The sequence below is a fragment of the Phragmites australis genome, chromosome 23 (assembly GCF_958298935.1).
Source record: "Phragmites australis chromosome 23, lpPhrAust1.1, whole genome shotgun sequence".
Taxonomy (NCBI): domain Eukaryota; kingdom Viridiplantae; phylum Streptophyta; class Magnoliopsida; order Poales; family Poaceae; genus Phragmites; species Phragmites australis.
This window is the reverse complement of record NC_084943.1, coordinates 3372080-3398058: the sequence shown is the minus strand read 5'-3', so window position 1 is coordinate 3398058 and position 25979 is coordinate 3372080. Positions and strand designations below refer to the sequence as shown.

General features: G+C 42.6%; 2 protein-coding genes across 2 annotated transcripts; both read left to right on the top strand.

The window, feature by feature from the left end:
* The first annotated feature begins 1116 nt into the window (after positions 1–1116).
* On the top strand, positions 1117–19309 carry LOC133905673 (filament-like plant protein 6). Its single transcript, XM_062347437.1, has 26 exons — positions 1117–1575; positions 1967–2098; positions 3342–3567; positions 4593–4920; positions 5162–7503; positions 8124–8472; positions 12569–12766; positions 12889–12998; positions 13232–13292; positions 13381–13568; positions 13821–13950; positions 14654–14731; positions 15070–15217; positions 16040–16152; positions 16272–16347; positions 16470–16541; positions 16652–16694; positions 16784–16855; positions 16932–17012; positions 17523–17626; positions 17723–17815; positions 17983–18051; positions 18158–18222; positions 18520–18581; positions 18676–18771; positions 18888–19309. The coding sequence occupies exons 3-26, from the start codon at positions 3451–3453 to the stop codon at positions 18948–18950; spliced, it is 5058 nt and encodes a 1685-aa protein (XP_062203421.1). The 5' UTR covers positions 1117–1575; positions 1967–2098; positions 3342–3450; the 3' UTR covers positions 18951–19309.
* A 3359-nt stretch (positions 19310–22668) lies between these two features.
* LOC133905873 (V-type proton ATPase 16 kDa proteolipid subunit) lies at positions 22669–25284 on the top strand. The gene is made up of 3 exons (XM_062347657.1): positions 22669–22942; positions 23245–23530; positions 24818–25284. The coding sequence occupies exons 1-3, from the start codon at positions 22864–22866 to the stop codon at positions 24948–24950; spliced, it is 498 nt and encodes a 165-aa protein (XP_062203641.1). The 5' UTR covers positions 22669–22863; the 3' UTR covers positions 24951–25284.
* Positions 25285–25979: the final 695 nt, after the last annotated feature.

The window sequence follows — 25979 nt, the reverse complement described above, 5'->3', positions numbered from 1 at the left end:
TGGCTCGGTAACCGCTCGGTTTTCTCGATTTATCGAGCGGTTTTATCGAATTTCAGCGCAGTTCAACAAAAAATCTAAAAAAGGGTTCAATCTTGTAAAATCAATAACTAATTCATCCGAGCTTCAAATCAAGTGAAACAAATTTTGTTGGATTCCTTGTAACATGATCTACATGATAAAAGTATTTATACTCATAAAAAAGTTCAAAATTTTCTGTGAGAAATTTTATTTATTAAACCAAGGTAAATGCATAGTTTACTCTTTGCTAATCCAAAAATCATGAAACTAATTTTGTTAGTCTTCTTACATGATCCTATATCTTTTAAAAATATATGAACTCATGAATTAGTTATTGTAACATGCATGATTGTGTAAATGTGTTGCGACTAGATTAATTCATAACTGACCCATCACACCTTAAAAATTAGTGAAACCACTTTCATTAGCTTATTTATATTATGATTTACGTAGAAAAAATAATAGTAGACATGAAAAAATTAATTACAGTGATTTTTCTTAACATATTCACTTTATGCTTGTGAACTTTGTAAAAATCATAGAGAATTTAATAAAACTCTAAATAAAGTGAAATCAATTTTAAAGGTTCTCTTAAAATACGTTTTATACAAGAAAAATATGTGTTTGCATGTTACACTTTTCCTTAACGTGAGTTAATAATTGAGCCGCACGCTTCAATTTTTTTCATTTTTTTCAAACTTTCTCCCTATAGAATATGATGCAAACGACATTATTTTTGAAATTTTTTTTCACAGAAGTTCTTAGAATTGTGTCTAGTTTTTTTTTAAGATTTTGTTTGATTTTTTTTTGAATTTTTTTATTTTTTCGAATTTTTTGAATTCAAATTTCGGTTACCGAGCGGTTTTTGAAATCGGACCGGAACGGGAAGGTCGGTAACCGCGATTTTTGAGCGGTTACCGACGGTTTTTTGAACCCTGATCAAGACCCCTGCATGCCGATGAGTACGCGTGCTCCCGAACCGAGTAGCCGACGGACGGCCGCCTCGCCCCGCCCGTGCCGACCGACGACTGACACCCTGCGGGCCCCACCCGCCACATGCGGCGGAGGAGAAAGGAAAAAGCAGCCAAGCGGTGGAGGTCTCTCGTCAGACAAACGGACAGGCGCGAACCGTCGTGAGGTGCACGAAACAGCCAGAGCTCCATCAGCTACCCCCGACCTTCACTCCAGGACTCGGCTAAACAAATCCCCGGCTCCCTGGTCCGTCGCTGGGATCTCGCAATCAAGCGTCCAGGCCGGAATCATCGTCCACTAATCGCTAGTAATCCGGTGGTTAGTACAATATCATATCGAACACCGCACTGTACTAATCCTAGTACTCACTAGTCTACTACGGTGCTTAATGCACTTGAGGTTGAGCGAGAGTGAGAGGAGAGAGAAGAGAGAGAGGACAGGACCAAGAGGAGTGGAAAAAGTCGAGGAAAAGGCCTGCAGCCTGGTTTCTTGATTTGAGCCCCCTGAGCGGGAAGAAGAAACAAGGAGCGGAGGGAGGACGACGAACGAGGAGAATGACGCCAATGGCGGACTAGTGCTTCTACTGTATGTATATGTATACTGCTACTCCGTTTCGTTTTTTGTTTTTTTCAATATCGGAAGGAGAAAAGAGAAGCTTTGGATTCTGGCATATATCGCTTCTTCCGATGCACGCACACCCTGGGCGGCTTCCCTTCTATCATCCCCATTCGCCTCGCCTCGAGACCCGAAAGCATACGAGGGAGGAGATCCGAGTGCCCGTACTTGCAGGCCTGTGCCTGTGGCTTGTGGCCTCCCCCTCACATGGCGAGCGAGAGCCGCAGGTGGCGCCCGCTAGCCCCCTTTCGCTTTTCCTTGCCTTTTCGCAGCTCGCGTTCTTGCGCGGTTGTCTGTGTCTCCTTGCTCCCATCTGCGCTCGGGTGAGCCGGGCAATGTGACGCTTCTCGCTTTTTCGCAGCTAGACTTCGCTGTCCTCTGGAGGTAGTAGAAGAGGAGGGGAAAGAGAAACGAGGGAGAGTGTTGGCTGTGTTCACGGAGTCCTTCTGTTCTTGCGATGCGCGGCATTCTCCGTGCACAGGTTTAACTCCAGGTATCAATGCCCGCCATTAATCGCTTCTTCCCCCCTCGTGCTTCTTGGTACTACTACACCATGGAGTTTGTTCAATCGCTCTGTGTTTATTTTCCCCTCTTTCTTGTTCCTTCCTTTTCTGCTGAAACCTCTCGGACTGCATCTGAGGGCGCGCAAGATGGGATTTTGAGGAGATTTTGGTGGTGGATTTCGCGCAATGATTTAGGTAATTAGTAAGGAGGAAACCAGATTGGGCTTCACGCTTCCATGTTCACGGATTTCGCTTTTGTGCCTCTTGTTTCCCCCCCCCCCCCCCCAACGATTTTGATTTCTCGTGTGGGTTGTTTCTCTTCTCTTGGGGAGCTGGGAGCAGTCGGTGGCTACAATTTTTATTCTTGGGACTTCAAAAGTAAAAAAGAAAATGCCTGGTTTATCTCTGTTAGAGTACTATTTATCGTAACTTCTTTTTGGAACTATCCATCCATTTCTTCTGATGCGGGAAGGAGGTACCTGATTGGATTTCTCCTTGAAAAAGATTGTCTTTGTAGTGCTTCTTTTGCAACAATGCTTCACCTTGTTTTCTTGGGTGTTCTTGGCTGCTGGATTTCTGAAGAGTTCCTGGTTGGATTTCATGCTGATAAATTTTGGCCTTGGGGGGTTCTGCGCTTTGCCATTTGTTAGGGCGTTGCCTGTTTTTCCTGGGATTCTACTCTATCGTGGTCAGATTTGGTGTTGATGATAAGTATATCGTTTAACTGTTGCCAAGTTGTGCTAAAGAAAAGAAACGGTAGTTTTGCAGCGCATGCTGTTAGAGCTGTGGCAGGGACCAATTTTTTTGCCTTTTTCCTTTTGCCAAGTTGTATCATCCTGGGCAAGATGTCCTTTCCTTTGTCAACAGATGTGTGGAACACGGATGCTAGTATTTGTTTGACCTCATTTTATTAGGGCAGAGGGATTTGGATGCTAATGTGCTATGCCTGTGAATGCCTTTTGTTTTATGGGAAATAGTGTGACAGAGAAAGCTCAACTGGTCTCTACCCGTGGACTGACATGCTAATAACATTAGTTCAGTTGTGTAATAGTGTGATGGAGAATGATATCGACAAATTGGTCTCCACCTTTCTTGTGATGATAAGTAGGCTTCTCCTTTGTACTTTAGATGTTACTGCATTTTTCACGACTGTTGTTACCATTCTGGAGTGATAATCTCTACTGCATGCTGTTTAATTCAGACTAGTAAACTACAACTCTGCTTATGGTGCAGAGATTTCTCTTCAAATCCAATGCTTCATGTGCCAATGTTGATTTCTGAAACCTGCATATGGTGGTAGCCCAGAGAGCAGCATAACCACTCTTGATCTTTTGAGTGGTTGATGGTTATGGACCATGCGGGTTGGCTCTGGAGGCGCAAGTCGTCCGATAAGAGCCCCGGTGGTAGCGACAGCTCTATGTCTGTGTCATCGCACTCCGAGCAGTGCTCTGACGATCAGGTTTAGCCCCATGCCTTAATTTTGTACCCTGTAGATCTTTTCATTTCATCAGCACGAGTTGATTGCAGTTACATGTTCTAATCATAACCGTTTTTACTTTCTGATAGATGCAATCTGAGTTTACCATAAAATTAGAAAATTGTAGTGTTCTTTGAGGTTTTAGGACACTGAAATTTCTTAGAATGAAGTTTGCTATTTCTTCGGCCTGTGATCTATTTAGAATTTCCCCCCAGAATCATGTATTCTTTTTCAAGCAAACTCAAAACTTGAGTCCTATTGATGCTAAAAAATTACTAGTGGTCGGTTGGTACTTAACATAACTCAAGTGGGAGTTAAGTAAACTTCACCTGCTAGTTTTATCCCTTGATGTTTGGTTGATTGATACACTGTTCGGTCAAGTCCTGTGTTTTCTAACCATAACAAATTCATATTTTGCTACTCCGGCTTGAAATGAGAAGCTATAGATCTGGATCTTCTTCTCAGATATTGCTCTTTACTCTCTTTTTTTCCAATGTTGTAGGCAAGGGAGACATTAAGATACTGATGTAGTTTTGAGCCAATCTAGTTTTTGAGTAGATCATTTCCTCCCTTCAGCTTCAAAAGTTCTTCGATCACCAAACAAGATCGCTACCTTTTTTTATTGAATGGAATTTGTTATATTTATTATTTTCCTTTAGCCGCATGATTTAACCTGCTAGCTCTGGTAAAGCAAAAATGTATTATTAGACAAATTGATTTTAGCCCTTGGAATTTATATGCATTAGTGTTATCCTCTGAGGATATTAAGTTCCGCAAGAACAATCACATAAAAATGTACCTTTTGTCAACAATCAACATCTTTGCACATTCCTTGGAAGAAAGGTGACTGATTTGACTACTCAAATGGAGACTAATGATTTTTTTATCGTTGTCTAGACATAGATAACTTCTAGTGGCAGCTCTGGACACAATTTGAATTGCAGCGAATGCTCTGTTCATTCTATGAAAATAGTTTATTTATATTTTTTTCACTCATGTTGAACCAGGAGATTCTGAGGCCTATCTCAAATAATGCTTCGCCATGTCATGACCAATCTCCCAAAGCCTCTTCAAGAAGTAAACTTGATGACAGCCAAGAAGATGGAGTCACAAAATCCTTGAGTAGCAAGCTAGCAGCGGGGGTTAATTTAAATGATCCTACCCCGCAGCATGGCCAATCAGTAGAACCACATGTATTCTCCAATATCAGAGATGAAGAGGTCAAGGAGACCATGAAGGGTTTGAATGACAAACTTTCTGCTGCACTTTTGACTATCAGAGCAAAAGAGGACTTGGTGAAGCAGCATGCTAAAGTCGCAGAAGAGGCTGTCGCAGGTAAAATTTGCTCCATAGTGAACATTATGTGTGAATTGAGTTATTCAGTTCATTAACTTACTTAATCGTTTTGTTTTTAGAATTGCACCTTTAAAGTTCTGTAAGTGAGAGAACAAATTGATCCATTTCATTTATTCTTCCAGTACTAAATGATAATCTTAAATTTGCACGTGTGAGAAGTTTGCATTGTTCCTTCTATGTTACAGTGTCCTTAATCTTCTTGTTGATAACTCTTTTGTAGGTTGGGAACAAGCTGAAGCTGAAGCTACAGTTTTGAAGGGGCTACTTGAAGCTTCTTCTCAGAAGAATGCTTCTCTCGAGGATCAAGTCAGCCACCTAGACGAGGCCCTCAAGGAATGTGTCAGGCAGCTGCGGCTGGCACGGCAAGAACAAGAGGAGAAAATCCGTGACATAGTTGCCAAGAAGTCTCAAGTGCTGGAGTCTGAAAACGCTGAGCTCCAAAACCATATTGCTGAGCTGAAGAAGCGGTTGGAAGTGACCAGATTAGAAGCATCTTCCATGTTATTACAGAATGATCTACAAGAAAAGCTTCAGGCAATTGAGAAAGAGAACATGAACCTTAAGACCAAGCTTCTTGTACAGTCTAAGGATCTGAAGATACTACTGTTGGAAAGAGACCTGAGCAACCAAGCAGCGGAGACAGCGAGTAAGCAGCACTTGGAAAGTGTTAAAAAGATTGCAAGGGTTGAGGCAGAATGCCGCAGGTTACGGCATCTAACTCGCACAACAACATTGGTCAATGATTCTAGGCCTGTACAAAACAATGTTTGCAAGGAATCACTGACTGACAGCCAGTCCGACAATGGGGAGCATATGGTTGTTGTTGATAATGAGCTGCGAAATTCCGACTTGTGGGCATCAGCTTTGATTGCTGAGCTGGATCAATTTAAGAATGGCAAGGATGGTTCAAGAAATCTTGTGAACAATCCTGTTGAGATTGACATAATGGATGATTTCCTTGAAATGGAAAGGTTAGCTGCATTGCCTGAATCAGACCGCACAAGCTCTAACTCTGAAATGGAAACAGATTCTGACAAGGCTGTGGCAAGAAACAACTCCTCAAAAGTCAAAACTGAAGAATTGCACAATCAGGTCACAGATTTGCAAGAGAAGTTCGAAGCAATTGCAAGCGAGAAAAGGGAGCTTGAGATGGCCCTGATGGAGGTTAGAAATCAGCTTGACATTTCCTGCGATGCTCTAGTGGCGGCGAAGAACAGGCTGGTTGAAATGCAAATGCAGTTGGACTCGGCAAATAACTCCAAATTTGCTGCTTTGGAAGACATGGAGCGATTGGACTCAGAAAGGAAGGCTTTGGAGTTGCAGTTGGAGTCCAAATCTCTAGAAGTTGAGGAGCTACTTATGGTTGTAACGTCATTGGAGGAAAATGCAGGGCAGAAAGAGTTGGAGTCGCAGTTGGAACTGATGTCAGCACAAGCCGCAGAGCTTCACCAAACTGTGGCATCATTGGAAGAGAGGCTTCAGGCCGGGAGGGTTCTTTGTGAACAGCAGAAAGCAAATGGAGAGGCTGCGCGGAATGCTAAAGAAGAAATGGAGGCACAGCTGTGTTCAGCAAACACTGAAACAGAGAAACTGCGTGACATTGTCAAAGCACTAGAGAATGAGGTTGAAAAGGATAAGGCGCTGCATAAAGAACTAACAGCACAGTTACAGGTGAAGATCGAAGAAGCTGTTGATGCAGTTAAAGAATCATTGGAGGTGCAGCTGTGCTCAGCAAATACTGAAGCAGGGAAGCTGCGAGGCATTATCAAAGCTCTAGAGGTTGAGGTAGAAAAAGAGAAGGCATTGCATTACAAACTAGCAGCACAAGTAGAGTTGAAAATTGAAGAAGCGAGAACTCTTTCTGTTGAGGCTGTTAAAGAATCCTTGGAGGCACAGCTGTGTTCAGCAAACGCTGAAATACAGAAACTGCGTGAGATCACCAAAGCACTAGAGAATGAGGTAGAAAAAGAGAAGGCGCTTCATGAAGAACTCTCAGCACAATTAGAGATGAAGATTGAAGCAGAGAAAACTCTTTCTGTGGAGTCTGATAAAGAAACATTAGAGGAACAACTCCAGTTAGCAAACTCAGAAGCTGTAAAACTGCGTGTCATGGTGACTGCACTTGAGCACGATGTGGAAAAGGAGAAGGTATTTTCTGCAGAGCTCCAGATGCAGCTAGAAGCTCTAGAGGCCATAAAAAAGGTGTTGGAGTCAGAGCTTCATTCTGCACATCAGGATGCCAGAAATCTCAACCAGAAGGTGGAGTCACTAGAAGCAAAACTTGAGGAACAGGTATCGTCAGCTGAAGAATTCACTGCCAAGGCAGAGGCTGTGCAGTCAGAGAGAATGGTTATGGAGCATCAACTTGAAACAGCGGAGAGGGAGCTCATCAAACTGACAAACAAGGTGAGCTTGCTCCATAGGGAGATTGGGCAGGAGAGATTGCTGTCAGAAGAGTATGAACAGAAATGCCGAAAGCTGGAGGCTCAGCTCTCAAGGGATAGTCGGGACGCGAAACACTGGCGGCTTGCAAACTCAAACGGAGAGCTGAAGGTCAAGAAGGTAAATTTCTCTTCATACTTGGTTAGTTGGTTGTCATGTCTGTGTGGAAGTGATCGGATTGGATAGATGTGGGAGGTCTCCAGCCGCTCCTTGGCCGGTTTCCTGCCCGTTGTGACGCCGGGGAAGGGCCGAACGCAGCAGTGGGGTGAGGAACAGAGAGAGGTGTGGAAATAGATTGATTCATTACCTGCCTGTCAATGGATGCCGACTGCTATATATAGAGCCCGGCCCTAACAAATCTCAACTAAATCTGGACTCAATCTCTAACTCATCTCCTACCAAACTTAACTCAATCTTCTGCTGCTTCCTTCTTTCCTTGTGCACCCTTTCCTCTTTGCCGACGGTACTTGATCCTGAACATAACATTGGTCTGTTAGGTTCTAGGTACTCTGATAGCATTTTGTTCATGGCTAACACCCAAGGTCCGGAGCCCAAAACATCCTTACATTTTTCGAACTGATCCAATACATCCTTATGAACATGTAGTACTTTAAGCATCATATCAGAAGACAAATAGGACTACCACAGTTATTGCAGCTTAAGGTTGCTTAGACAGCATACCTCAATCACCAATTAGTCAGCATACTGAATCCAATTTCGAATTGTTATGTTTGTTATAGGAAAAGGAGCTCGCTAACGCAGCTGGGAAGCTCGCAGAGTGCCAAAAGACCATTGCTTCTCTGGGACGTCAATTGAAATCACTGACAGACCTCGACAGTGTGGTTTTGGAGCCTGAAAGCCTGGAATCCAGGGGTATGCCATTGCCGCTGGACTTCAGAAATGGTGATGCTGAATTCGCGGTCTTTGCCGATGATTTATATGACTTTGACCTCCCAAAAGGCAACGGGAGTTGCTTTTCACCGCTCCCATCAATTCAACCACCCTCGTCCCCGCCCTCAGGGATGTCAGTGTTTGCTGGGGGACTTTCGACTCTTAACAGTTACAGGAGCAGACGAGGAAGTAGAAGGTGATGAAAAGATTGCCCAGATGCCTTACTAACAAACAGTTCATGGATGCTCTCATATGTAGGTAGATCCATGTACATTCACAGAAACTGATTGTTAGATTTGTGTGCTGAATCCCGGTCCAGCAAGCTCAGTTTTTATAGCCTGCTTGATGAGGTCTCACTGTGTCAGTGATTACTGTTTGCTGCAAAATGTAATCCGAGTATCAATGTCAATGTGTGATTCCAGCTACAAGGAATGCTTATTTGTGCCATGTGCAGATTCAATAACTGATGTGTTCTTTCAGAGGCTATGAGAATGGCTGTAGCAACTAGCACAATGATGAAGCATGGTCTCCAGCCCATAATCCATCTCCATGCTGGTTTTTTTTTTCTTGGTTCTTTGGGAAGGAAACGTTTGGGTATATGGAGTATGACTGCTGCTGATGCGGTTACAAGTTGAAAAATGGAGTATGGCGACATTTTCTGAACTAACAATTTGGCAGCCTCAGAATCATCGAAAGGACATATATGAAAACCGTCAGTGAAAGTGATGGAGTAGTCAATATTGTACCATATAAACAGGGTAAAAACAAATGGAGTAGTGGTGCACGACTTCCTGACGAAAATTCCTATAACATAGTATACGCTCTCACCAACAACAAATATGTCGGCCTGAATTCAAGCTTAAAGAAAGGAATTTTCAGTGTCATCATTCCACATGGATGTCTAGCTGGATGACAAACAATTGTACTATATAGATTTGTCTTGAAAAGTGCTTTTTAGGTTAAGTGGCACTACACAACAATTACCGTCTTGTTCCATTGCAGCGCATGGGATAATTTATTAAGAGATTGGAACAATTCACTTGTGTAATTGTTAACTACAAGCCACAGAACTTTAGTATTCGATCGGAGAAATGAGATATGAGGTGGGTGTTGAACGATTGATATAAATTAATTATATGTCTAGTGACACTATAGTTTACTGTTATATCATCTCCCAATTATAACTTAAAAAACTGTCAGTTACAATCCGTGAGATGAGGAGTTACAACTAGACATATATAAAAAAAAATTAAGTTGCAATTGCGTTATGGATAAATGTAACCCATACTGCAATTACGTATTTCTGTATGTGCGGTTGTAACTGTTCTACCTAGTGGATTGTAATTGACAGTTTTCTGATTTGTAATTAGGGGTTGTCGCAACAGTAAACTACAATGCGTTTAGGCACAAAATAAACTCGCCATGTTTGTGTATATATATCAGAGTTATAATCTGCGAGACAGGGAGTTACAACCAGACGTAAATAAAACAAATTTGAGTTGTAATTGCATTATGAATGAACGTAACTCCTAACGAATTCTTTGTTTAATGATGTACAATCTAAGAAACACGATTGTAATTACGGTAAATCTAAAACGTAACTTCGGTCTTTATATATATTAATTGTAACTGATAGTTTTTTAAGTTGTAACTGAGATGTGGGAAGTGGTAACCTATAGTGCGTCTAGGTGCATAATAGACTCGTCGTGTGTGTGTGTCTATATATATATATATATATATATATATATATATATATATATATATATATATATATATATATATATATATATATATATATATATTGCCCTAGTTGGTCTCCACCCTGTCACGGAATCAGTGCAATTTCTTATTTCATTTGAGGGGTGGTGGTGTGCCGTTCTACCACATTTTTCAATTCATATTTTAACCATTCTTAGTTTAGACCCATTGTTGCATTTATTTTTTAAAAAAAGACTCATCGTTGCATAACTCAACGGTGCGGCACGTTATCGCTTTTAGATTTTTCTATATGATTTGCTGCTATTAATTTTAAGCTTTATTTACATTTGACCATCTCTTTTTTCCCGCATAGACATGGTATATGCCTTGTAATAATTTGATAGGGAATTTACTTCTACCGTGGGTTCATCTAGAAAGACAATTACTACAATGGTTCGATCATGTACTTTTGCATATTTCATACTAACAACATTCTCAACTGGAATGTGTAATGTTCCCCAACTGTGGCCTTACACCATAAGATGCAAACTGCTCCTGATGTAGGCTGTACAGTGCCACTCCATACCATAACACACGATGGGTTAGTGCATGCCTCGTGGGAGCTATATGCAGACATGGATGCATCCAATTGAAGAGCCACTCTTGTGGCATCAGGCCTTAGATCTGTGTGCAATCAATGGTCAATGAGCACTCAACAGCATAACCACATCACAAACAAGAGAAAGAGGAAGCTCATAATCACAAAGAGTAAATTGGCCTCCCTTTTGGTTGAGCATTGCACAGGGTTTAATCAATCATAGGAGGCAAGTTAATGGTTGAGGACTGGAGTGGTTTTGGGTTAACCCATCTTGCAAGTGTTGATGGGGTTGGGAGAATTGAATGGGGATGCATGCAACCAAGCCCAATCAATTGCTGGAATAGTTGGTTGCTGATTTCTTCTCTAATCCTTTATCTTTTGTTCTTCCTTTTTCAATTGGTCTAGCTTCTAGAAGCCTTTTTTTTGTATGCTTGTGATTTTGGATAGGATTTCTGGGTATGGAAAAATTGGTGACATTTATTGGTGACGGTTGATTCATGTAGAGTGTGAGAGGTCCTGGCTTGAATGTACACATTTTTGGTGAAGTGATTAATTGGAATGAGTTTGGTGGGAGAAAGGTTGTTAAATTGCTCTAAGCACACGTTGAGGGTGGATAACGACTTCTAGTGTTTTCTTTAATGGTATTTTTCTTTAAATACTTTATTTCTTACTTCAAATTAGTTTGATTCTCATTTAAGTTTTTTGTTTCCTTATTGTTGAGGTTCATTATTGATCGGTTGACTCAAAATGTTAACGTGTTTAGAAAAGGAGTACAATATACTGTAACGCTCACCCTCATGTAAAGATCCATCAATCCTAATATGTAAAAATTAAAGTGGTTCATAATTATTAGTTCTTTTAATTAATTTTGTCAGGTCTTATACTCAAGACCATTGGGTCTGATACTATATTGAGGTTGCACGAACTAAGTCATGGTAGAGCTTAAATTGTTAAAGAAGGGTGTGCAATATACTTTGAACATCTATAGTGCACATAAACTCTGAAAATAACAGAATCGAAAGATCAAGAATGGTGCGGGTAGGAGCAAGATCACAATTCAAAAGCCTCGTCATTTTGATGGCTAATGAATTTGGCTCACACCCAACAATACGTCTTATCCGGCTGATTGAATCCTCCATTGTCTCGATCCTTCTTTTCTAGAAAAAGTACAGGCTTCTTATTTCAGTACTAGTGTCAAACTGTCAGTGGAACGGGAGAATTTTTTTTAGAGTTTTCATTGTCTTTTTTGTCTTTGCTCCTTATCTCAAATGTAACTGAAAGGGAAATGTCGTCAGGTACGAATCTTTGATTTGACAATAAGATGCACTCCAAATAAAAATTGGACATCGTTTTCAAATCGACACTAATGCAACCAGATCCTTAAAGTACATATTTCTTCCATACACGACGTTTTCGTCAATGTAGTCTCATGGCATTAATTATTGATTTTCTTTCTCCACCTTTTTGGTCAGATTTGACTAGATTATTTCAGTTGCAGCAGAGGTTTATTTTGTTGAAATGGCTAACTATAATTTTATAACTTATTTAAATTAAGTTTAGTAATTTACTACTGACACCTCAGTTTCTGAAAACATATTTACTGCCTGCAAGTTCAGTTTTCCAGTTAGTGTTTTTTCAGCCACATTATCTTGCAACACTCAACTTGTATACGCAAGAACAGAATATATTCAAGCGATGTGCTTCAAGGACAGATGAAATGACGTCGATTAGATTATTGGCATCGGTGTGGTAGCAACTAGTAACACACAAGGCAAAACAACCCCAAGCTGGAAGATACCGTTGGAAACTAAGCAACCGTCTCCCTGATCCCCCCGCCAAATTTGCAACAAGAAATGCTAGGGGGGAGAGAGAGAGAGAGAGAGAGAGAGAGAGACTAGCCTTTTGTCCGCTCCCCTCCAATTAACTCTTTACCAAGAAATCAATCACCTCTTGTCCTTGTTCTTATCGTTCTTCTTCTCCATCATCGGCGTATATAAGCACCAATTCTCGGCTTAATCACACAGCTAGAAGCAGTCCTTGTCCACGCTTTCAGGGTGCCTGACTGCCTGCCTGCCTGCCTGCTGCTCTCATCGTCCATGGGCCTCTTCAGCTCGCCTCCGAAGGTCTACAAGCCGGCCGCCGACGTCGATCTCGGCCCCGGCAGCGACGAATTCTACATCAGCCCTAATGTCAAAGGTCTTCTCCCTTGCTGCTCATTCCCAATTCTGTTCGGAATTTGGTGTTCTGAATTCAGATCTTGGAGTAGAAGAATTCTTCTGGTTCTTGTTTCAGAAACTTTTTTCTTGGTCTTTGATCAGCTCCTCGGGTTGCTGGGCTTCTGGTGAAGATCTTCGTGTGGATCCTCGAGATGCCGATCATCGGGCAGATCGTGCTCTACTTCTTGAAGAAGGATAATCTCATCAATAAGGTACAGCAGAGCTTCAACTCCCCTGAAATTCCATCTCTCCTTCAAACACAAAATTATCTTCACTGGAAAAAAAACTTTCCTGACAATGGTAGATAATGCTTCAGACCAATATAGAGAAGTTGCCATGCATGCATGTAAAGATTAGTGACAACTGAAGTTTCCCATGCACTTTCTGGGATCAGTCAGTTCCTAAAAATCCACAGTTCTTTGACTTCTGAGTCCACTATCTGCAGCTCGTCTCCGATGCCGAAATCCCGGAGCCGCCGCTGTTCACCGCAACCCACAGCTGGGAAGGTTCTGAATCTCTTTCTGCTGCATCTGACAATGCAAAGCTCTGAACTTCAGCTCAACCGACGAAACACACTGTTGCTTGCTGCTGCAGACATTCCGGAGCAGAATGTGAGCCTGACGAAGCCCGACCTGTCGCCGGCCGAGCGAGTTCAGGAGGCCGTCAGCTGCCTCCCGGCGCGCCTCGAGTCCACGCTCGCCGCGCCAGCGCTGGGCCTCAAGCGCTGGACGATCAGGGACTTCTCCAACGCTTACAGCTCGGGAGAGACCACACCTGTTCAGGTGAGTTTCAGTTTGCGTTTGTTCTTGACAGCAGCTCTAAGGATTGCACGGTAATTTCTCACTGTTACCGTACTGGGTATAGCTCTGTCTCTCATAATTGTTACATATTTTTACTGACACAGCAAAGTTTAAGCTCGGTAAAATTATATATTTTTACTGACAATTAATTATATGATGTTGTGAAACTGTAAACTGTAAGTGACAAGAAATATTTTTACATATTTCTCACTGTTACACTGCTGCTGCATGCAGGTTGCAAAGAGGTTTCTGGCTGCAGTGAAAGAGTGTTCAGGCCTTGGCCTCAACATGGCCTTCTTCATCAGCTGCAGCCCTGAGGACATCATGAAGCAGGCTGAGCAGTCCACACTCAGATACCAGAAAGGTAAAATAAATTATTAAAAACAAGTGAAGAAATAGTTAATTGGCTTCAAGGTTGATGCTGCACACTAACAGAAACAGTGACAACTGATGGTAGTACAGAGGAAAATGTCATTTCTTTTCCTCTCAACCAACAACAAGCCTTTTGTCTGCCTCTTATCCTCTTTTAGTTTTGACATATAGTCCACCAAACTTTTGTAGTTTGTACCCACTTGCTACCAACCAAGAGTAACATGCATCCATCAATCCAGTAGTAACTTGCAACCACAAGCTGTCCAAAAGAGAAACCTCCTGAATATTTTGCTCTGACATCTGAAAGCACCAATTCCCTAAAAAGAAATGAAATGGTAGGAGACAAAAAAAAAAAGAGAATGAAATCGGAAAAACGGAATCCTGCTGGTTACATGTTGTCGTCAAGACTCGAGAGTGAGAGATGATCAAAGGAGAGGCAACAGCCAGTTTGGGATTTGTCACGTTCAGGTGAAGAATTTATTTATTTTACATAGTGAGTAACTAGGAGAGGTAGAACATGGTACACATCTTTTTAGGTCGTTCTGCATGCTCAGTACAGCAGTGGCTGCACTCCGGTTGAGATGAGCAGAGGAGAGGACAGACAGACAGACAGCAGAGTGGACGCTATGATCACGCGTGCATACATGCATGTGGAAATCACCTGAATCTGAATCGCTGTGCGCATTTGACTGCAGGGACGCCTCTGTCAGCGATGGATGGCGTGCTGGTGGCGGTGAAAGACGAGATAGACTGCCTACCCTATCCCACCACAGGTATGAGATGTTACATATATACATCGGGTTTCGGTAATCGTCAGTTGACGATCCAGAGCCATGCATGGCTCCGCAATTATGCATGATAGCATTAAACTGCGAAACATGAAGTAAAGGCTAGCTGCAGGGTGGTGGCATTGGTTAGTTAGTGATCGATCAGGGTAAATTTGTGGACCATGCATGCATGCAGCTCACTGCTGTACGCTCGCCGTACTAGTCCGGTACCGGTAGCCGGCCTGGCAAAATGGTCGATGGTGCTTCTGCCGAGCTGTGGATCCATCGATCTGCATGCCAGTGGCATGGTTGATGAGATCGTTTGTTCGATGGTTGCAATGCAGGCGGGACGCGGTGGCTGGGGGCGGCGCGGCGGTGCTCGGCGGACGCGGCGTGCGTGGCGCAGCTGCGGGCGTGCGGCGCCATCCTGGCCGGGAAGACCAACATGCACGAGCTCGGCGCCGGCACCAGCGGCATCAACCCGCATCACGGGTACGTACCCATGCATCTATCTTATCATTCGAGTGAAAAATTCTATTAGCTCTTGCGTTCCTATGGACTATCAAAATTATTCATTTGTATTAAGAATCATATTAAATAAATAGTGAAAAAAATCATGTGACATGAAAATTAACAAATAGGTAGATATTAGATGAAAGAATGGACGAAGAGGATTAATCATACCTACACAAAAATTGCATTTCCTCGTATTATTACCTGCGCAACCACCTAGCTAACCACAACGCAGGGTTAGTTACTACCACTACTGTACTAGCTAGTACTGATCATTCACTCGCTGTACAGTGTTCACTGATCAGTGTGTGATCTGATCTGCTGTCAGTCATTAGCACTAGCTATAGCTAGCCTGGTACCCAGCACCAGGTTCGGACAGAAGGAACGTACAGGTCCAGCCTGGCCTGGCCTCAGTTGAGAGTGAGCTGATCGATCTACCAGTTGCTGTTGTCTCCTTGCACGCATCACTTGTTTACTGCCCGATCCGGTTAATCCAATCCATCACAAACTCGCATTACTTAGTACGACCCTCCAGCAAACAAGGAGTGCCACTTGTTTACTTGCTCGATGAAAGCCCACTTCAACCGTTGAAATTTGCAATCGAATGAACAATCGAGGCAAGGTTACAAAAGTGCAATAACATGTTTCGTCGGTGAAAAAGAAATTGTAAAACAAAATTGGCATCCTAGCTGGATGCAGAAATGGCCATCAACTGAAACTGTACTGCGACCGGGACTGGACCACAGTCTAGGTAGTGCTCCTAGCCCGTTGCGTTCATTGTGTACTGCTGTCTGCATGCAGGTCCACGAGGAACCCGTACAACGTCAGCAAGGTCGCCGGGGGCTCCTCCAGCGGCTCCGCCGCCGTCGTCTGCGCCGGCCTCTGCCCCGTCGCCCTCGGCGTCGACGGAGGCGGTACGTACGTGACATCCATCACCACAAGCATGCATGTCCTCCTGTTGCATGCATCCAGACTTCCACGTGCGTGCTTGTACTGAGCGCTGCATGAATGCCGCTGATGGCTGTGGTTCCAGGCTCCGTCCGGATGCCGGCGGCGCTGTGCGGCGTCGTGGGCTTCAAGCCCACCGCCGGACGCCTCTCCAACGCCGGGTACGTACTTTACGCCGTCGTCCTCTGCCGTCGTACTTTACGCCGTCGTCCCCTAATCCGCCGGCCGCCGGCCGCCGGCTTGGCCTTCGTGTCAGTCTCAACTGCTGCTACTGGTGCTGCAGGGTCCTTCCGCTGAATTGGACGGTCGGGATGCCGGGGATCTTGGCAGGGACGGTCGAGGATGCTGCCATCGCGTGAGTCACCACACTTCATTTCTTTCAGAAACATTTGTGGATCTCATTGCCATTAACTGCATAGCATGACCTGAAATGTGAAAAAATTTCTTATGTTTTGGTTCTTTCAGATATTCAGCGATCGTTGATCAGTCTCAACCATCCTACCTGCGGGTATTTAAAAAGACCTGCTATTTCTGAAGTTACCTACTGTTTTTGCTATCCGATGAACTTGAATTAGTCTGACAAGTTTCTATCTGCAGCCTGAGCTGAACCTGCCTCTGCTCAGGTCCACACTGTCCATCAGCAACATCAAGCTAGCGAAATACGCAAAGGTCAGTACGACTGCAATCGAGCACCCAAAGTAGCCAAGGGACTCTGAACATTGTGCTAACGTTGTGGTGAAAACAGTGGTTCAATGACAGCGCAGAGGATATCAGAAGCTGCTGTGACAAAGCTCTCCAGACGCTGCATGCACACTATGGCTGGCAGGTGAGCAAGATTCAGTAGTTAGAGATTTTTTAGATTTTGGGTTATTTAGATTCATGCCATTATAAATATCGCAGTTTTGAAATATATCATTATAAATCCGATATTTGGAAACATGCTATTATAAATCTCTTAAAATTAGATCCATGCCATTCTTGCAATGACATGAATTCAAAATTCAGGAGAAAATATTCAGAAGATTTGTAATAGCATTGATCTAATTTCAAGAGATTTATAATGGCATGTTTTCAAATACTGGATTTGTGATGGTATATTTCAAAACCGCGATATTTATAATATGATGAATCTAAATAACCCCTTTTTTAGATAAAGGAATAGCACTATCCCGGCCTGTGTCCGAGGATACAAGTAGCCTTAGTAGTTAAAGTAGATTTTGCCAGAGAGAAATGTTCATGCAAAGTCTGTCAAGAACTCCATGAGAACTCGTGGAATCCAGCAGAAAAGAGGTCTCATTTCTTCTTGTGACATCAAATTTTTTTTTCACACTGCAAGACTGTGGATGTGACGGTTCCTGAGATCGAGGAGATGCGGCTTGCGCACTACGTGACTATCGGTTCAGAATGCACTACCTCGCTCGCTAAATACCTTGACAAGCTGTAAGGCAGTTTGAATGAACGATGTCATGTGCATATTTGATGCAAGCAAGCTTATGGCGGCTCAACTGACAAACCGTGTAATGTGAGTTGTGCCAGGAAGAGGTCTGAAATTGGTTGGGACGCAAGGGTCGCGCTGAGCGTCTACGGTTCATTCAGCAGCAGAGCTTACCTGAACTCGCAACGGCTTCGGTGAGTTTTTCTTTGTCTGATCGAGCCATTTAAGCTAATGAACCAATTTTATGCTAACGATACTGCAGTTTATATCCTAAAAATAGTAAGATTGAGTGCTGTGGTTTTTGTTTTCCTTGATGGTTCATGTAACCTGATATGAAACTGTAAATAAAACGTGTATCCAGGAACCGTCAGATGCACTTCCACAAGGAGATCTTCAAGACAGCAGACGTGATCGTCTCACCGATGACAGGGTAAATTCAGTTCTCATCACTTGTCTGATTAGCTTTCGAACAGTCATTTCACATGCAACTCCTCGTTCATCCTTCCTGCTCCTCCATTGCCAACTCCTCCTTGCAGTGTGACCGCCTACACGCTGCAAGACGATGCGCTGAGCACCGGGGAACTCGACTACATAAACGGAGGTAATCATGCGCAAGAAAGAATTCAGTAACGTTTTCAGTGGCTCCACTTAAGGTTTTTTTTACCGGTAACTAAACTTTATCGAAGGTCACCGGTAAACACGATTTATCGGATATACTAGATGAAATTAAAATAAAATTCCGGTAAATATGGTAAAAAAAAATTCTATCGGGATTCACCGATAGACCCGGTAAACTGGGTTTATCATCAGTTTTCGGCCGAATTTTTCCACCTGGCTCCACTCCACATTTTACCACCATGCATCCTAACTGGGTGTTCATTCTTTGTTCCAACGATAGCCGCGCTGGTCCGGTACTCCATAGCAGGGAACTTCCTGGGATTGCCGGCCATCACCGTCATGGTAACGGACACCTGAACTGACCCCATATCTGCAGAGATAAGACCCAGACAAATGCTGTAACACGGATGGGAAAATCCGGTGATGAATTTGTCAGGTTGGGCATGACAAGGGCGGGCTTCCCATCGGGCTTCAGTTCATCGGCAGGCCGTGGTCGGAGGCGACTCTGCTCCACATAGCATTTGCAATGCAGGCAAGTGGAAAGGAGACAAACCGATCCGTCTAAACTTTCAGCTGGAATCTGAAGCTGTGGCTGCACCACTGACCACTGAAACTAACCTGACGAATTGCGATATTGCTTGGCTGCAGGAAGCGTGCGCCAAGAACTACAAGAAGCCGGCGGTGTTCTACGATCTCCTCAAGAAAGAGTGACTTGGAGCCGTCTGCAAGAGAGATCTTCAGCTCTGTCCGTTCTGGTCTTGTGCCCCTTGTACTAGAGTGTCTGCCGTCGAGATGGACGCCGAGGTGTTGCGCCTTCAGCTCGAAAGCGAGAGTAGTGAAATGAGTCGGCTGAATTACGCGCCAAGTGAAGAGTTTTAGCAAATTGTTCTTGTGTAGCGTACAGGATCAGAAGGAAAGAAAGAGATCAGAATTGCTCGAGTGCAGTAGCAGTAAAATTAGGCGCAGGCTGCAGATGATCTGGCTCATTGCTGTGACTGTAAGCAGTATTATGTGTGCAATACATTTCGTCCCAGAAAAATATTATTCAAGATTCAGTCCCGTCCTTTTTTCTATATTTGTCCCGACCATTTTTTATCTTCGTGTACGCGGGAATAGGAAGAAAACGAAAATTTTAATTCAAAAATGGAATAAAAGTAGTTTAGCTATTTTTCTGATTGTATTTTGAAATCTGGTTTTCAATCGAAAATTTCCTGTGGGATTCACATTTTTCATTTGAGCCCACCAGCCACAATCCAAAGTGGCAAAGTCCACTGGCCTACTTCACCTCTCCACCCGATCACCCACATGCCCATCTCTTCACCCAAATTCCGACTTCAACCCTAGCTGTTGAGAGCCGACTGTCGCCCCCGTCCTGCGTGCTACCCCTGTCAGACGCTACTGAGGAGCCTAAGCTTGTGCTCTCACTGTTGCCCGTGTCGCCCCCACCTTGTCTGCCTAGTCCAGCCATACGCCCGCCCACAAATCCATGATGTCGTCCACCGGAGATGCACCTTTTAGATCCAAGTCTGTGCATCCCTATCTACTGAGCCGCCATTTGCTGCTATCAATACCAACACATGTGCTTCTTGGTTCCTGCTTGCTCATTTGCTTAATTTTGGTTCAATTTTTGTTGATGCCAAAGTGATGCAAAGATTTTGGTGCTCTTTAGATCATGAAACCATATGTCATAGTTCATTTTCGTTGCTTATGAGTAGGATGCAAGTAACAATTGCAAGCTACTAACTCCCTCTTACTCATGTTGTGCCAACTAGTTTATTTGACTTGCTTCATCAAGAATCACTGGTATTGGAAAATGCTCGAGAATTCACTATTGACCTTGAGAATTTAGATAACTAGTGCTTAGTTTTACTACACTACTGTTCATTCTTGATCAGTTCACAAGGAATAACATTTAAGTTAGAGCTTGGATTTGCTAGGGGTTAGATATCTAGCTTTAGTTGTATGTGTATTATTTCTTATTTGAGATAATTTATATTTTCTTTTGAGACAAGGTTTTGTATGACAAAGAAAATGTATCTGTGTAGAGTAGGACCACGTGTTTCTACCTGCATTTGTTTTCTATTCTTCCATCATGCCATTGGTCATGCCATATCAAATATAGATCTGGAAGTTGATGTCTAAGGTGATGTGAATTTTCCACTTCCCCTGGGACCGGGAGTCAATCTGGTTCTAATTTCATTGCAAGAACATGTGTGGTCTTTAGATGTCATGTCCTCTCGTGTGTGTTTGGTCTTTTTTTTTTGGACCTATCTATAAGTGTTGTAGAATGATTTATATCTTATTCACTAAAGCATGGGGTTTGGATTTATTATAAATTGGTTGACTGAGTCTTTCTATTAATGTGGATCGCAAATTATAAAGTTATCAATAACTATATCAAGCTCATAGTCTCCTTACAGAAATTAGCAGTTGTGGTCATGCACAGCCATGATTTGCTTTCGAATTCTACCATAGACATACATGGCACTGTAAATTGTTTGCTACAAATTAAAATCAGGAATTTAGAAGCATGAATAGTTCCTTCTCATATTTCTTTAATGTTCTTTTTTAATATCCGCTGTGTTAAAGTTGAATTGATGTCAATGATAAATTGTAGGATCTAAGAGTACTGTAAGTTCAAGTGTTATTGCTAGCTCAACTCCTGCAGCACCTAAGGGTGAAAGGGGTTTTGTGTCAAGTGAAAATACGCATATAACTGTTGGTAGTGGCGTTGGTGATGTAGTTGCAACTCTAGAAGTTGCTCATATTGATGAGCAAGAGCAAGAGCAACCTCACCTTATTAGAAAGAGGCATAAGAAGTGCACATATGAAATTAGGAGTACTTTACCAAGAAAAAAGAGATAGGAGAGGTGAACAGGCAGAAGTTTGAGCTGTTGTGGGGATATTTTAATTTCTCAAATTGCAAGACTAAATATAAAGTTGAGAGCAACCATAGAACAACTGAATTTAAGAATAATCTGAAGTCAGCGATAGTAAAAGATTAACAACAGCTCAAAGTTGAAAAGGACCATTGAAATGACATTACTTTCAAGTTTATAGGTATGATCAAGAAGCTAGTGTAAAGAAATTTTACTTGGTAATAACTATGCACAAGGAGAAAGAAGAAACAAAAAATGATCTAGACATGATGAATGATGCTGATGAGCTGTAGACTGAGTGGAAGATTGTGAAGCCTAAGGTGGAATTTTTTATCTTTCTCTCTGTTCTTCCATTTCTTGACTTATGAGAAAGTGTGAAATTATGGATTATTAAATAGGAGATGTATGCACACTGCATTATAATTTTGTTGTTGTGGTCACTTTCATTATTGGTGTTTACTATTTATAATTTAGTACAATAGGCAAAATACATAATTAGAGAGATATGCTTACTAGAACATATGCCTCTGCCGTGTAGTATGAAATATATGCTTCTTTCATTACCATAATCAATCTTTGTTGGTTGCATGCTTCTATTTATCAATGCATTTGTGTTATCCATAATAATGGCGCATCCGATCTCTCGTCAGTGCAAGGATGAATGTTAGCTCAATCTATTGGTATGGAAAGTGATGAATGTTAGCTCTGTTCAATCCATGATATGCCTAAAACATCTATTTGTTGGCTATGAAAGAATTTTGTATCCCACAACATTGGCCACTTGTATCTATTAGATCTAGCTAGTTTACTGATTATGAGCATAAGAAGTACTTAGAAGATGTTTCAAGATATGTTTTAAATTAGTTTTGTTCATTTTATTATTAAATATGTGAACAATTTTGTGTTTATGATAATACATGTCTTATGTTTCTTTGCAGAACACAAATAGATCGAGAAGGGAGTAAACAGTTCATGGGAAGATTGAGAAGGGCTAGTATTTGTCACGCAGCGCTGGACTTACATATCTGCATAATGCCTTTTACGTCTATGCAATTTGTACAATACAATGAGAGCATTGGCTTATAGTAATAATTCGTCACTCTCTATGCTCGTTTGCTTTTTCATATATGTTCACAAAATATCAGATTTGTCTATATTGCTTTTGATAAAAAGAGACATTTTGGATAGAATCTCTAAATTGGAATGTGCTGTCGAGCCATTCTTTTTCTACGGATTTATCTCATGATGCTCTTATACATGGTTCTATCTGTCGATGTCCCATTTTGAATTATCAATTTTCGATCGATACCGATATGTTTCTATTTAAATTGGTTCATTTTTTATATCCTGACATTCTCATGTTTATACCTGTTTCTACCTTTCCTATTTTTAAAAATATATAAAAATAAATATAGTTAAGAGTTTTCCGACCATTCTCGTCCATTTTATCACTGATGAAATGAAATCAGCCACAACACGTGCTAACGAACGATGGTGTCCCTCCCGCGGTCGAAGGGGTAAAATCGTCCAGTGAGAAAAAAATGCCACATCGCCGCGCCGTGGCCCTCTCGTCTTCTTCCCTTCCCCACCCCACCCGCGAGCTCCCCAGATCAGATCGGAGCCCGCGTCCCTAGCTTAGGAGCGAAATCTCGAGCGCTCGCGGCGGCGGCGGCGGCGAGGAGGAGGAGGCCGCGGCACGAGAGCGCCCCAGGGTTCCGGCTCGCGGCAGGAGGGAAAGGAGGAAGATGTCGTCGGTGTTCAGCGGCGATGAGACGGCCCCCTTCTTCGGCTTCCTCGGCGCCGCCGCCGCGCTCGTCTTCTCATGTAACGTCCTCCCATCTATTACCTCCGCCCACACTTTTTACGATTTTGTTTGAAGCTTGCGCGGCGTTCATTCGTTCTCCAATCCGTTCGGGTCGATGGGGGTTCTGCCTTCCGGTGCGCTGTTCGTTCGATCCATGACCTGCTGATGCTCCTACTTGCTCCGATCTGTCGCATTTGGGCGCTTTGATCTGATCTTCGAAAGAGGGGGAAGAAAAGGAGAGGATTTTGGGTGGATCCATGTGTGGAGGCGATTCTGATGACCTGACGAGATCTTCCTCTTTCTGTGTGTGTTGGCCTCGCAGGCATGGGGGCGGCGTACGGGACGGCCAAGAGCGGCGTCGGCGTGGCGTCCATGGGTGTCATGCGCCCCGAGCTCGTCATGAAGTCCATCGTGCCCGTCGTCATGGCTGGTGTGCTCGGTATCTACGGCCTCATCATCGCCGTCATCATCAGCACTGGGATCAACCCCAAGGCCAAGCCATACTTCCTCTTCGACGGCTATGCTCACCTCTCTTCGGGCCTTGCCTGTGGTCTCGCTGGGCTCGCTGCCGGCATGGCCATCGGCATTGTTGGTGATGCTGGTGTCAGGTAAAGACACTTGCTTCATCTTAGCTTGCTATGCTATGCACAATTGCGCATGCGTGATGGTTTGGCAGCTAATTTGCTTGTCGATGAAGTAGTTATGGCAGGCGCTGGTAAAATTCCATGTTGTCAATACCTGTTTCTAGATAAATTTCTCCACTATTTGAATATTACAATTAAGCCTGAGGTGAATTTTACATTTCATCTGAAATTGTATGTTGGTTCCTGTACTAGTTATGACCAATTTTGCATGCTTCAATCTATTACTTGACCTGTTTAGACTTGCCTAGCGATGACTTTCCAGTTAACATTGATAACGTCAAAATTATATTTTTGGTTTCTAAAGGAGGATGCCATCTTTAAAATAGTAAATAACAGTCACACCATCGTCACAAATCCACTTACATGAGGTATTTATAACTAGTTCATTGATGTGCTGAAGGTGAACCTATGCCAACTCTCCTTAATATCCATAATGGTTCTCTGCTAATGTCATGACTATTATAGCAACTATCTTAGGAAGTTACCCTAATTATAGGAAAATGTCAATGGGGCCACTTCTTGCCAATCATTGTATTCTTCTAGAAATGCAGTTCATAGTCCGAACACAATTATTCCTGGCTTTACGTTGATATCTTGTTCAACTTACAAAACACAGTTTAGTGGAGAAAAAGGGTTGCATTTTTTAATCTACGGCACACCTTCAATGTTATGCTTTATGTTTGTCTTGGGCCTTGTAGTTTCCTAATCAGTAGGATGTCCTATCTGTACATTACTTCATTTCTGACACCATATCATGTTTGTGAGTTACTCTATGCCAATTTCTTTTTTAGAATGTTTAACCCAAGAGAAGGCCAGTGGCTAATTGCTCTCTGTGTTTGTAGTTGATCACCTAAAGAGCTTAAGCAGATCTGGTGTGGTTTATGGAAAGAATGTATGAACTTTGTAACTAATAGATACTTGTATTCAGTATAAAATTCTTTCTTTTAAGGATCGATTGGAATAGGTAGGTTTATTTAAGAACTAATACTTTAAATGTTTATCTGTATCAAAAAGGTGTTTTCATTCTAGTAATTGTTTCTTGGGTTTGAGTACTGGTAAGTGTTATTTCACGACTAAAATGTTTTCTGTAAATCAACAAAGTATTTACTTGATACTTTTGCGTGGCTTGATGTTGAAGTCATTACAGTGTTTCACACATGTCATTCTAACAGTACTTCTTGAATTCGGAAATCAGCTGAAAGTTGCCTAGAATGTAAGAACCCTGTTCCTAATCCTTGCCGTTTTTTGCAGGGCGAATGCGCAGCAGCCGAAGCTATTCGTGGGCATGATCCTCATCCTCATCTTTGCGGAAGCACTTGCCCTCTACGGCCTCATCGTCGGCATCATCTTGTCATCCCGTGCCGGCCAATCCCGTGCAGATTAGGCACGTCTCAGATTTCGATACTGTGTCGACCGTTACGTGGCCCTTGCTGGGTCTTGTTTTATATTCTTGAGACAAGAAACTGGAGCTCTTTAGATATTATTATTCTATCTAGTTTTTGTTCTTCTGTTGGGCCGAGAAAAAACAACTGTAGCCAAGGGAGGACTTACCCTTGTCGTGCCATTCTTTTTCCCGTCGTGGCGGTGGGCTGTGGTTGATGCTTATTTGTGCACAGTTTTTTTTGGGGGGGGGGGGGGGGGTCTGGCTGGACGGTGATGTATCTGGTGAATAAGCAAGGACATGCAATGCAATGGATGTTCATGACACTTTCTGCTCATCCTTTTGTTCCGTTATTGTTCGTTCTCGTGGGAAAATTATGCATTGTTCAATTGTTCATGAGGTAGTGTGAATTCTTGTTTCTTGTGCATTTGCGACATTAATCCCTGTATTGGAGATTTTTGGTAGGAATTTTGGAGTGTTTGTACTGCATGCGTTGAAATTTCTTGATTTAAGAAAGGGGGATTTTCAGTATATGCAGTCTATCATTGTAGTTTGGAGACACAACAATGTCGGAAGGAAAACACTGTACAAATCCCAGCGCCCACAACTCAATGCAAGAAATAAACGAAACGAAACTCTAGGCAGATTTGCTATCGTAGCACTCGTTTTGAAGAAGTTTGCTCTTGCACAATTAAATTTGTATGATTTCGAAACTTACACGTACTGTTAATGATTTGAATACAGTTTGCTTGGCTATACAGCACTCTGCCAAGCATGTCATGGCAACACTTTGTAGCAACCAAATCAGTCAGTAGTACCTGTGATAAGTACTACAATCGAGTGCTGAAAAACCCACACTTCAATGCCACGAAACTCAAACTTTCATGAGTTCAGTTTGGCAAAAATATGCCAAGAAATAACATGGCAAGTGTGGCCAACAGGCCAAGTATGGCAAGAGGGAAAAGGCACTAGATGGAGCTGAAAACAGGGAGGCAGTTTCCTGATTCAGTGAAACATGGCAGGATTGTTCAT